This window comes from Physeter macrocephalus, chromosome 21 (assembly GCF_002837175.3).
Source record: "Physeter macrocephalus isolate SW-GA chromosome 21, ASM283717v5, whole genome shotgun sequence".
Classification (NCBI taxonomy): domain Eukaryota; kingdom Metazoa; phylum Chordata; class Mammalia; order Artiodactyla; family Physeteridae; genus Physeter; species Physeter macrocephalus.
The window spans coordinates 83,781,697-83,795,876 of NC_041234.1; the positions used below are offsets into that span (position 1 = coordinate 83,781,697).

At 36.3% G+C, this 14,180-nt stretch overlaps 1 protein-coding gene across 2 annotated transcripts in view; it reads left to right on the forward strand.

Annotated features, from left to right (window-relative positions):
* The window catches only part of COL4A5 (collagen type IV alpha 5 chain), a 257,406-nt gene that overhangs the window by 127,605 nt on the left and 115,621 nt on the right, over window positions 1-14,180 (forward strand). For both annotated transcript variants that reach the window (XM_024128226.2, XM_024128225.2), the window contains exon 3: window positions 9,275-9,364. In XM_024128226.2, the coding sequence (XP_023983994.1) occupies window positions 9,275-9,364 (90 nt within the window). The remainder of the gene's footprint in view (window positions 1-9,274; window positions 9,365-14,180) is intronic.

Sequence of the window (14,180 nt, forward strand, 5' to 3'; positions counted from 1 at the left end):
TAGGTCTTTAACTCATTTTGAGTTTATTTTTGTGTATGGTGTTTGGGAGTGTTCTAATTTCATACTTTTACATGTACCTGTCCAGTTTTCCCAGCACCACTTATTGAAGAGGCTGTCTTTTCTCCACTGTATATTCTTGCCTCCTTTATCAAATATAAGGTGTCCATAGGTGCGTGGGTTTATCTCTGGGCCAGCCTGTTTCTGATAAAAACCCTCAGCTAACTAGAAATAATAAAACTGATTTCCTCAGTCTTAAGGAGCATCTACCAAACCCCTGTAGCTAAAATTATATTCAGTGGAGAAAGACTACATTCCTTTCTCCTAAGTTCAGTAACATGTCTGCTCTCACCATTTCTATTCAACATCGCCAGTGTAGTAACACAAGAAAAAGAATAGAAAAAGCATCCAGACTAGAAGGGAAGAGTAAAGATGTCTCTTTTTTTCTGGATGAACAATACTAAACTACTCCTAAAACTTGTGAGTGTAGAAAGATCACAGGATAAACATAACCAATAAAATAAGATCAATAAACAAAAATCAGTTATATGTATATATTTTAACAATGAAAATTAGGAAATTGGAGTTATAAAAATGCCTTTTGCAAGAGCATCAAAAATTTAAAATACATAGGAGCAAGTCAGTCAAAAATGTGCAAGTCCAGTGCACTGAAAACTACAAAAATATTGTTGAGAGCAGTAAAAGAACGCCTGAATTAATGTAGATATATATCATGTTCAGGGATTAGACTACTCAATATTACTAAGATGCCAGCTCTCTCCAAATTTTTCTACAGATTCAATAAACATTCTTGCTTTTCTTGTAGAAATTAACAAGCTGATTCTAAAATTCAGATAGAAATGCTATTACAGCTTTTTAAAACAATGAAGCTAGAGTATTTATATTACAAAATTCCAAGACTTAGTATAAAACTAGAGTAAAAGTGTGCTAGTAGTTAAAGGATAGACATATAGATGAATGGAACAGAATAGAGTCCATAACTAGACTCATAGGTGCATGATGAATTGATTTTTTTACAAAAGTGCAAAGGTAATTCAGTGGAGAAAAGATAGTCTTTTCAACAAATAGTACTGGAAGAATTGGATATGCATATGCACAAAAATGAACTTTGACTCATTACTTGCACTGTTTACAGAAATTAACTCAAAATGGATCATAGACCTAAATATAAAACCTGAATCTATAAAGCCTAAATTTATAAATCTTTTAGAAGAAAACAGGAGAAAATCCTTGTGACCTTGGGTTAGGTATCAAAAGATATTGCTTAGATATGACACCAAAAAACATGATCCATAAATGAAAAGGCTGATAAATTGTATTTCATCAAAATTAAGAACTTATTATTTTCTGAAGATGTTGTTAAGAGAGTGAAAAGGTAACCTACAGTCTAGGGAAAAATGTTTATGAATCACATATCTGATAAGAATCTTGAAAGCAGAATATATAAAGAAATCTTAAAACGAAATAATAAAACAAACATCCCCAAATAAAATTAAATTAGAAACAAATTGGAAAAAGGTTTTAAGACACTTCCCAAAAGAAGATATAGAGATGGCAAATAAACATTTGAAAAGATACTCAACATTATTAATTAGGAAAATGCATAATAAAACCATAATGAGATACTACTATAAACCTATTAGAATGTATAAATATTAAAGCATAACCATACCAAATATAGACAAGGGTGTGGAGCAACTGGAACTATCATAGATTGCTGGTGCAAATCTAGAATCATGCAAACACTGTGGAAAATAGTTCGGTGGTTTCTTAAAAAGGTAAACATAAACCTGTCATATGACCCTCTCTGTTCCTAGGCATTTACCCATGAGAAATGAAAGCATATGTCTATACCATACTTGTACATGATGTCATGATAGCTCTATTTGTAATAGCCAGAAACAGGAATCAACTCAGCTGCTTTTTAACAGGTGGATGAATCAACAAATTGTAGTACAGCTGACCCTTGAACAACACAGATTTAAACTGCATGGGTCTACTTGTATGGAGATTTCTTTCAATAAATACCTAGTACAGTACTGTACAGTCTGCAGTTGGTTGAATCCACAGATGCAGAACTGCAGATTTGGAGTGCGGACTGTAACTTTATACTCAGATTTTTAACTGTACACGTGTTGGTGTTCCTGACCCCCCCCATGTTGTTCAAGGGTCAAATATATATTTATACAATGGAGTACTACTCAGTGATAAAAAGGAATAAACTATTGACACACCTCTAAATCTCAAGATAATTATGCTGAGTGAAAAGTTAGATAAAAAGAGGATATTCTGTGTAATCCCATTTATGTAAAATTCTAGAAAATGCAAATTAATCTATGGCGATAGAAAGCAAATCATTTATTGCCTGGGGTTATGGGTAGAGGTATGAGGAAGATATAAAGGGGGGTAAGGAAATTTTTTAAAATATTTATAATGTTTAGTATTGTTATCTTTTAAAGACTTTATTTTTCTAGAGCAGTTTTAGGTTCACAGAAGAATTGAAAGAGATACAGACTTCCCATATGTGCCCTGCCCCCAAACATACATACATGCACAGCCTCCCCAACTATCAACATCCCCCACCAGAGTGGTACATTTGTTACAGCTGATGAACCTACATTGATATGTCATTATCATCCAAAGTTTATAGTTTACCTCAGAGTTTACTCTTGGTGTTATACCTTCTGTGGGTTTGGACAAATGTATAATGACATGTATCCATCATTATATTATCATACAGAGTATTTTCACTGCCCTAAGAAAACTCTGTGCTCCACCTATTCATCTCCTCCACCTGTACCCCTTGGCAACCACTGATCTTTTTACTGTCTGTATAATTTTGTCTTTTCCAGAATGTCATATAGTTATAATCACATGGTATGCAGACTTTTCAGATTAGCTTCTTTCACTTAGTAATATGCATTTAAACTTCCTTCTTGTCTTTTCATGGTTTGATAGCGTGTTTCTTTCTAGACTGAATGATATTCCATTGTCTGGATGCACCACACTTTATTCACCCACTGAAAGACATCTTGGTTGCTTCCAAGTTTGGCAATTATGAATAAAGGTGCTATAAACATCTGCATGCAGGTTTTTGTGTGGATGTAAATTTTCAGCTCCTTTGGGTAAATACCAAGGAATGTGATTTCTGGATCATATGTTAAGAGTATGTTTAGTTTTGTAGGAAACTGCCAAAGTGTCTTCCAAAGTGGCTGTACCATTTTGCATTCCACCAGCAGTGAATGAGAGTTCCTGTTGCTCCACATCCTTTTTAGCATTTGGTATTGTCAGTGTCCTGGATTTTTGCTATTTTAATGGGTGTGTAGGGGTATTTTTAAATTTGCATTTCCCTGATGACATATGCTGTGGAGCATTTTTTCATATGCTTATTTGCCATCTGTATATCTTTTTTGGTGAGGTGTCTGTTAAAGTCTTTGGCCCGTTCCTTTTTTTTTTTTTTTTCATTTTATTTATCTGTGGCTGTGTTGGGTTTTCGTTGCGGCACACAGGCTTTCTCTAGTTGCGGCAAGCGGAGGCTACTCTTTGTTGCAGTGCATGGGCTTCTCTTTGCGGTGGCTTTTCTTGTTGCGAAGCACGGGCTCTAGGCACGTAGGCTTCAGTAGTTGCGGCACATGGGCTCAGTAGTTGTGGCTTGCAGGCTCTAGAGTGCAGGCTCAGTAGTTGTGGCACACGGTCTTAGTTGCTCCATGGCATGTGGGATCTTCCCGGACCAGGGATCAAACCCACGTCTCCTGCATTGGCAGGTGGATTCTTAACCTCTGTGCCACCAGGGAAGTCCTCTTTGGCCCATTCTTAAATCAGGTTATTAGTTTTCTTATTGTTGAGTTTTAAGAGTTCTTTGTCTATTTTCGATAGCAGTCCTTTGTCAGATGTGTCTTTTGAAAATATTTTCTCCCAGTCTGTGACTTGTCTTCTCATGATCTTGATATTTTCTTTTGCAGAGCAGAAGTTTTTGATTTTCATGAAGTCCAGCTTATCAATTCTTTCTTTTGTGGACTGTGCCTTTGTTGTGGTATCTAAAAATTCATCACCATACCCAAGGTCATCTAGGTTTTTTCCCATGTTATTTTCTAGAAGTTGTATGGTTTTGTGTTTTACGTTTAGGTTTCTGATCCATTTTGAGTTAATTTTTGTGAAGGTGTAAGGTGTGTGTCTAGAATCTATTTTTTTTTGGCATGGAATGTCCAGTTGTTCTAGCACCATTTGTTGAAAAAACAAGGAAATTTTTGTGAGTGATGGATATGTTCATTATTTTGATTGTCACATATGTGACAAAAATTTGCAAATTATATACTTTAAATAAGTGAAATTTATTGTATGTTAATTTTACTTAAATAAAACTGCTTTTTAAAAATAAGTTTAACATGGTTATAATAAAGTATGTACATTCTGCCAAAAGACTGTGTCCAAGTGCATACTGCTAAAAACAAACAAAATTCACCAGACTCCTGATGAGAACAAGAAATTAATCAGTTGACAACCTGAAATTCATGTCACAGTCAAATATTATCTAAACAAAGTGTGCCCCTCTACCAGTTGCATCAGCATTTACTGAGAGCTTGTTAGAAATGCAGATTCTTAGGCTCCATAGCAGACCTACTAAATCTAACTCTGGGGGGTTGGGGCCAGGTAATCTTGTTTTAATAAGCTGTCCAAGTGGTTCTGATGCAAGCTAAAATTTGAGATGCTCTGACCTAGATTATCTCCATTTTGACAGGTGCCAAAGATTCATATTCTTGTTCTAATTAAATCAAATATTTCTTTGTGCTATATAATTATAAAAACAAAATATAAATTACATAAAAAAGAAGACACAATTGCACATAATTTATATAATTATAAAACCATTATAATTGCATTACCTAATTAAATCATTGTTTCCATTTGTCCACTAAGGGTATTGCCTTGCCCGTATGCTTGTATAATTTTTACATTTTTACAATATTATAATCCAAAATAATTTTAATTATAATTGTCATTGTAACAGTTTGTCCTAATTTTTACTTTTCCTATCAGAAATCCAGTATTTTTCCTGTTAATTTTGTATCTGCCTTGAGAAACTATTCTTTTTTTTTAAATTTAAATCTGAGATTTTATTTATTAAAGAAAATATGAATTTGATGGAATTCATTTAGAAAGCATAGAATTAAGAGGTTACAATACTTTTCTTCAAAACCTTCATTTTGTATGTGGAAGAAGAGAGTTTAAGGACGTTAAGTGTTTGTTGGGATTTCTGACCTTTCTTGGTTGTGCTTTTGGTCCAAACTTATCATGTCAACAGCTAATCAATTTTCCTGAAATAAAGTTTGTTGCGCTTGCCTCAGGTTTACCAGCTGTAGGTCACTTTTTTCTTCTAATTTTTACACTTCCTTTTAGTACAAATTCTATAGTGAACCAAGCCCCTACCAGTTTCACTGATGTAAATTCTGTTAACACATCCTCAATACTAGGAGGTTCAAGAAAGGTTTGTAATTCATGCCCACAAATCAGCCTGTCAGCTGAAGTTACTGTGTGACATGTGCCTTATTTTATGAGAAACTATTCTTAAAATATTTTTTATTCCCATGATTGTATAACTTTCTTATTGTGATTATAAAGTGCCCTTCCTGTAACACTGTAACATTTTTATGTGTACCTCTTACTCACAAACTACATTCTACATCTAAGTAAATCAGTCTGTTATCCTTCTTTTTAATATTAGCTCGTGGTATATAAGCCAACTTTATCACAAAAAAGTCATCTTTTGTATAGTTTCTCCTAAACCAACCTCTTATTTTTTTCTGAATTTTTGAGGAAAGCATGTACCATAAATTTTATATAATCCATTAAGGAAGTTCATTCACTGAATGAATATTTTCTGAGTATTTGTCCTGTTGGGCACTAAGAATGCAGTGGTGAGGATAGCATAAATGATTCGATGAAGGAGTAATGGAGAGAGTGGAGTCAAGATTATTATAAATTTCTGGCTGAGGTAGAAGGGTTGTGTTATTTCCTGAAATAGGTAAGATGGTAGAAAGATAATGAATTCAGTGTTATTTATATTAAGTTTGCTTTTGGAAAAATTATTCAACTTTTCTTTGTCTTAATTGTTCATCTGTAAAATGGAGATAATAATAGTATTTACCTAATATTGTCACTGGGAGGATTAAATAAGATAAAACATGGAAAGAGTTTACAATGAACTCTGGCACGTAGAAAGCACTCAATGCATGTTTGCTATTATTACTGTTGAATGTTAGGTGCCTGTGTGATATTCAAGTGGAGATGTTTAAGATAGTTGGCCCTGTGAGCCCAGTCTTTAGGGAAAAATGTGTTGATGTTTGAGATTTCCCAGGGAAAGAGTGAGAAAGAGTCAAAAAAGGGCCTCCAGAGTAATACCAATATTTAAAGGACAGGCAGGGAGAGAAGAATATTATTCCATAAAGAAAAATAAGACTTATTTTTTATTCAAATATGGGCAGGCAGCATAAACCAGGTTTTTTTTTAAAGTTTGACCTTCAGAAATAGATGTACCATTTTCTATGTTAGTGAGTGTTAGAAAATTACAGTAAAATCTAGGTAGCTGTAAGGATTAAATATTTGCCTGACAACCAGTAGCAAAGGGTAGGCACATAACAAATGTCAGCCTTCCCTACCATCTGTATTAGGAATTAGGTAGAGGACCCTCCTGGCACCCTCTCCTCATGGAAGCCTTCTATAGTTTCTACTGCAGGAAACTTTCTACCTTTCAAAGGCTGGGGATTGCTCTTGCAATTCTTTTTGCTACTTTCCAGTAATTGCTTTTCTATCTTCCGTGGTATAATATTGCTCTGTCAGCTAGATTGGACTACAACATCGTCTGACTATAGTGTGAGATTTCAGGACAAGTATCTGGTATAGGTATATGGTTTTTTTTTTTGTTTTTTGTTTTTTGTGGTATGCGGGCCTCCCTCTGCTGTGGCCTCTCCCGTTGCGGAGGACAGGCTCCGGACGCGCAGGCTCAGCGGCCATGGCTCATGGGCCCAGCCGCTCCGCGGCATGTGGGATCCTCCCAGACCGGGGCGCGAACCCGGTTCCCCTGCATCGGCAGGCAGACGCGCAACCGCTGCGCCACCAGGGAAGCCCGGTATATGGTTTTTATTAATACCAACACAGTTAAGCTTTTTAGCACTCTCTACTTTCAGTTTCTAGTGTATTCCTCTCGTATTTATAGCTTGGGTAGCAGTTTTGCTTCTGAGAAAATATAGCTCTCTTCAAGCATTATCCTCAAGTTTTGGCAGAGATATGCTCTAAATACTAGCGGAAATCCCAAAACGTAGCTGTGTTTTCCACTTACGGAAATCTACTCGAACTAGATTGTTCTTTTCCTTCTAGCTTCCTTTCTGACTGGCACCTGTGGTCAGATTTCTACTACCCGCTCTGCCAGTATGGGCTATGTAATGATTTGAGCCAATCCAGCTCTAAAATTTTTGAATTTTTCTTCTCTTGCTCTATTTCCTTCAAAATAATGGCATTGAGATTGATGGATACTAAATTATCATAATTCTATGGGTAATTAAAACAATAAAGAGATATATTTATAGAAAATAGAGAGAAAATGCTATAATATGTCAATAATAATTGTCAAAGCTACAGGAATGTTTAGGCCTACCTTTAACTGGCTAACATTTGCTTCACTGGCTTTGAAGTAATAAGTGAAAACTGACCAGAAGTAGCCTTTTCAGGGCTTCCCTGGTGGCGCAGCGGTTGCGCGTCCGCCTGCCGAGGCAGGGGAACCGAGTTCGTGCCCCGGTCTGGGAGGATCCCACATGCCGCGGAGCGGCTGGGCCCGTGAGCCATGGCCGCTGGGCCTGCGCGTCCGGAGCCTGTCCTCCGCAACGGGAGAGGCCACAGCAGAGGGAGGCCCGCATACCACAAAAAAAAAAAAAAAAAAAAAAAAAAGAAGTAGCCTTTTCAAAGTGCTTATATTTATTGTAGGATGCTTCAACATAAGAAGTTATTCAATACAAGATCATCTAAGCTATCTAGGCTAAACTTAGTATTTACCCCCTGTTGCCACACACACACACAGATACACACAGATACACACACATACTGGGGTTATGAATGCAAGTCTATTGTACCTTAACCTCCAAGGGTAAGTGCTTCTAATGGCCCATTAGTCAGTTGCCTTGTAGATATGGATACTTTCTCTTTCTCAGGTGCTGCCTAGGCTGTCACTGTGGATAGGATCTGGGGAGAAGAGGGTTCCCAGAACAAGGTCCAGAGCCTCTGGCCAGAGACTCCACCTTCAAGCCTTAGGAAAGTAGAGGAACTGCTTGCAGCACTGCAGTTGCAAGCACATGCCATGGAGCTGTGAGCCCTTAGGGTTCTTAAACTTAATAGTGGTGAATTTGCCCTCTGTGACTGGATCCCCTAGAGATGTTAGGGTTCACACTCTTAATATAATTGACTGTATGCAAGTTAACTAACCCTAATGTGTCTATCTAATGGTATATTAGTATTCATGGTCGCCCTGCAACACCCACCTATCTGGTTGTATAGATATGCACATCAGGCAGCCTTTCCTGATAGATGCTGATAAGATGTAGACCTAGTAGACCCTCACTAGTAGGTAGACAGCCCTCCTGTGCTGGTGTTGATAAGTGCTGTGGTCAGAACTGGGACTTGAGTCACAATTGCTGGTGGTTTATTCTTTTCCTCTACAACAAACATTTATTCCTTTTTGTATTGATTTTACAATCAGAGAAAAATATAAAAATTTTGATGTTATAGAGCCTTTTTCTAGCTACCTCATCTCTAATCAGCAAATGAATTTCCATTCTGAATAATCGTGCAACTCTGTACTCCACAGCAAACCTGAAATATTCTCTGATGCTTTCCTTTTACCCTTCTTCATCCCTGCACCATACTTATTTCATGTAACCCCTTCATTCCTGGTTTCCTGGATTTATTGCCATCTTCCCTGTTAAATTATTGATGTCAGTATGTTTAAACTTCACTTCATCTCTGATAAGCTTTTTACTTTTACGAGAAAGCAAGAGATTACATTACCAAATATGATATAAATTCAGAGTGGTTTGTGTTTTTCCACTCATATCTTACAGGTTTCTCCATGTTAGTGGATACTCTGAACTTAGCATAATTAAATTAATTTAGTCTTCTCTAGATAGTAATTTGATGTTTTTGAATCTCAACCATGTTTGTGCTTGAAAATTCACAAATGACTTTATCTTTCATTCTCGTTCAATTGCAGGGGGAGAGAGGATTTCCAGGTTTGGAAGGCCATCCAGGTTTGCCTGGATTTCCAGGTCCAGAAGGGCCGCCAGGGCCTCGGGGACAAAAGGTATGTGCCAAGTTACCAATCAGTAATACCAAAGGAATTAAGCCATCTTAATGTGGGACATGTGTCAAATCAATTAAAAAGTTACTGAATTATAGCCAGAAACTAATATTTAAATAAAACAATAGAATGGCCAAGAATCTATACTTCATTGTTTTTTTTTTTAAAGCTGAATATTACTGCTGTATTCAAATGCTTTTGGAAGCTGTTAGTTGTGTGTGGTCATTGGGATCCTTAACAAAAATTAAGTCCTGTCAGGAGCTCAGCTGAGCTGGAGAGAGCTTAACTGCCAGGTATCAGAGTACTGATTAAGACAACAAGCCAAAATGAAAGTAACAGTCAAGCCTTTAGTCGCTTACTGTGACAGTGTGTGTAAGCAAAACATAAACCAGAGAAAGCTTGGACTCCCCCACTCTTCCATTATTCCTCATGGAGCAGTGCCAGTGAGGGTGAAATGGATCAGCACAGACACGGGGAATTGTTTCACTGCTCAGGGAGCTTGGAGCAAGAAACAGCTGTTTTTTAGTATACCTGACAGCGGCATGAAAGAAGGGAGGGGGGAAGGGCTAGGAGTGGAGAACTACTGAGTCAGAGCACAGAAAAATGTCCTCAAGGTTCCCCCTCTCTCAATGAAGACCTCTTCACCAAGGTTCCATATAGAGGCCTTTCAGTGCAGATATGCATAAGAGCATGACCAGCCAGGGGGATTGACTCCTTTACTACAATTCCCTTCCGAGACTGACATGCATTGGCTGTGCACTAATTCTGGTGTGGGATGGGCAGCTTTTCTCTATGAGGCTTACCATACGGTTGGGCCTGAAAAATCACACATAGGTCTTTAGCCAGGAGCCAGACCCCTCGATTCCATTTCTTGATTTTTCAGGACCCAAATGAGAAACATAGGTTACTCCAACATGGACCTGAATGGGTCGGACTTTGAGGAGTTATGTCAAAAAATAGGTAATTAATCTGAGGCTACGATGGATCATGGTCATGATCAAAATTATTCCAAGCAGGACAATCAGGCCTCCCTGGCGGAGTGTGTGTAACCATGAGCTCCAAACATTACCAAGCCAGGAATAGATGGGGTTGGGTGGTGAGAGACATGTCTACCAGTTTGTCAAATGTAGACTGGCGGCAGCTGTCTGAGACAGGTGTATCAATGAATTTGGTGAGGTGGAAGTCACACAGGCTAGTCTGTGGGAGAGAAAGAAGGAGACGATAGATCCTTACACTCTCCCTCTCCTGTACCCAGGCTCATAGATCCAAAGGTGCTGTTATCCTGTCAGTTGGGAATACTTTTCCCCATTGACTGCTGTGTGGGCAGTTTCTCCTATACCACGAGCAAGGATAGAATCTTATATGCATGTTAAGATATAGGATGTGAAGAGATAATAGTGAATTTTAAGATTGGGAAAAGCTTCTGTTTTTTTTTTTTTTTAATGGCTCTTTGACTGATGAACTGATAAATGAAAGGGCCAGTTCTGTTCATTTTCCTGGAAAATAATAGTGGTTTAGAAACCCTTTTTTCCTAATTTTATTTCATGGAATAGTGGTACATTGTGTCATTAGAGCATTAAGGAAATCAAATGGATACTCATCAAGTAGTCCTCTGAGTAAAGGGGGAAAATTAATTTAAATGCACAAATACTTTTTAACACTTAGCTATACCATAGCATAGATTGTGGGAATAGGCTTGAGCATGATCTCTGAGGAGGTGGCAGTACACCAAGGAAGTTTTATTAGATTCAAGAGCAGAAGGGACGTGTGCTAAATTTCCTGAGTAGAACTTTACACTGAGGAAAAGGCAAGACTCTAAATGACTGCATAAAATTTAAGTAGATGGGACATACAACAGAATTTCCTATGTCCAATGAGGTGCAAAACAGCAGAATGTTTCTTGTGCACCCAGAAATAGCAGAAAGATCTGAAAGAGTCAAGTGGGTAGAATTGAGCACTAACTCAGCAGCAGTCCATGTAGACTGCTGGCATGGGACATCTCAATGGATTCCAGCTTGGACTAGACTGTCCCACCCTTCAACATCTTAGAACTACTTAAGCCCTCCATAGCTTAGGCGCAGGCTTGTGAAAATGAGGTGGGAAGTCCAATTAACTGAGGTTAAATTTCAGCCATCTTAGTGAAATGGGTGCTTTGAAATAGAAATTAAGTTGAACCATAGAAAAATAAAGTTACATTTCTTGTATCTGAGTTTACCTGGGATTTGGGGCTGAGTTTCTTGCACACTATGCTCACGGAGAGGTGGCAGGTCTAATAAAGATTTAGGTCAGATTAAAAAGAGCTAACTACATCAGATTTTTTGAAATAGTTTAGCATTAACTGGGACTATTCTACAATAGTATGATAATTTTTAAAGGTGTGGTTGTATGCAGTTTAAATTTAGAAAGCAATCCAGTCGTTTGCTGTGATTCCATTTCTATATCCATAAAAGGAGGAGGTTTGACTGCTTTCTAAACTTTGGGGATTTTGAATTAGAAGCACTTTGTGCTTCTATCTCCAGTATGACTTCATGCTCCCCAACATAGCTGAATTTATACTTTTTATGTGATTGGGTATTCGGGCACATGTGTATGTGTTAACATACATACCAAGTCAAAAATTTTGTAGGATTATTCTTTAATCTGTATACTCATATATGAAAGTAAATATATATAAAACAAATATATATAGAAGTGTATTTATAAAGATTTCCAAAGGATTTCTTTATTCTTAAAAATAAAATTTAATTGATTTTCAATAGATAATATATTCATTTTGTTCAAAATAAATTAACATAAAAAGGGTATACAATGAAAAAAATCTCCTTTCCACTGTGTCCATTAGCCACTGAGTTCTACATATTCCTAATGGGTATCCACTTATGTTATTTTCTTGTGAATATGCCCAAGAATTTTTTATGAATATGCGTGCAGGTACAAATATATACATGCACATACATGCATATACACACATACACACTTTTACCTCCCTTTGTTTATAAAATGGTATCCAACACATTGTTTGACCTTTGTTTTTCACTTGATATACATTGTAGATATCCCATATCAGTATACACAGAACCTCCTCATTTTTTATAACTGCATTGTATTATATTGTGTGTGTGAACCATAACTCATTAAGCCAGTTCCCTATTGATGGTCATTTAGGTGGTTTTCAATTTTTTGCTACCACAAACAGTTCTGCTAAGATGTACAATTTAAATAGATTTTTCTTTCCCCAATAAGGGATTATCTTTGTAAGATTACTAGAAGTGGTTTGGCTGGATCAGAGCATACATGCATTTATATATTTTTGTGGATATCGCCAAATTGCCACCCAAGAAGTTGTATGATTTATCCTTGGTTCAGCAATGTACAAGAAGATCAATTTTCCTATAGCTTCACCCAATCCTATTATGAAACTTGGATTCTTGCCAATCTGTTAGATGAAAAATGGCCTCTCAATGTACTTTTAGTTTGCATTTCTCTTATTAAAAATAAGATTGAGCATCTTTTCATTTCTGTGAACTGTCTGTTTATACCATTTGCTCATTTTTCTACTGGATTGTTGGTGTTTTCATATTTCAATGAGCTATTTATATTTTAGGGAGATTGCCCTTTATCTGTGTTGTGAGTTACAATTATTTCCCACCAGTTTGTCATTTGTCTTCACTGGGTGTGTGCATGTGTATGTGTATATTTATGTGTCTGTGTGTGTGCGTTTTGTGTTTTATTTTGTGTGTGTGTTTATCAAAGGTCTTTTGTGGCATTTGGGTTTTGAATATTAAATGTCTTCCCCACTGTAAGAGTATAAAATAATTCTCCCATGTTTTCTTCCAGTATATTAATAGTTTCACTTTTTTCATGTGAATATTTTATTGATTTCAATTCATCCTGGTATGGTTTGTGATGTAAGTTCTACTTTTTTTTCCAGATGTCTTCACAAGTGTGTCCCAATATAATTTTCCCCACTGATTTGCAATGCCACTTTCATTACATACCAAATTCACATGAATATATGGACATGTTTCTCAACTTTTCATACTCTTCCAATGGTCTGGTTATTCAAATATCAGAACCAAACTATTTTAATTATTGACATCTTATGCTATATTTTTATATCTGACAGTAGTAGTGTCCCCTCATTGGTCTTTTTTTTTCTTCAGAATTTTTCTCAATGTTCTTGCTTGTTTATTTTTCCATATAAACATTAGGGTCACCTTGTCCAGTTTAAAAAAATTGTGTTATTTCTATTTTTATTGTATCAAATTTGTAACTAAATTGTTGAGAATTGACTTTTTTAATGTTGAATCCTATTACCCAGGAACATGGAATGCCTTTCCAGTTGTTCCAGTCTTCCTTTTTGAACTTCAGAAGTGTTTTAAACTTTTCTTCTTATGAATCTTATACATTTCTTGCTCAGTTCATTGCTAAATATTTTATCTTTTTCTGCTATTGTAAATTGCACATTTTCTTCCATTATGTTTTCTAACTGGTAATTGTTGGTATATAAGAAAGCTATTAATTTCTTCATATTAATTTTGTATACAGTTACCTTACTGAATTATCTTATTGATTATAGTTTTCATTTAATTATCTTGGGTTTTCCATGCATACAATCGTATTATTTGCAAACAATATGTTTTACCTCATTCTTTCCAATTCTTATACCTCTAATTTCTCTCTCTTATTTAGCCATGTTGGTTAGTATGACCAGTATAGTTTTAAGGCATCCTTGTCTTATTTTTACCTTTAGTGGGAAGACACAAAAAGATTCATTGAACAAACAGTTTTCTAGTTTTAAAATAGAATTAGATTTACT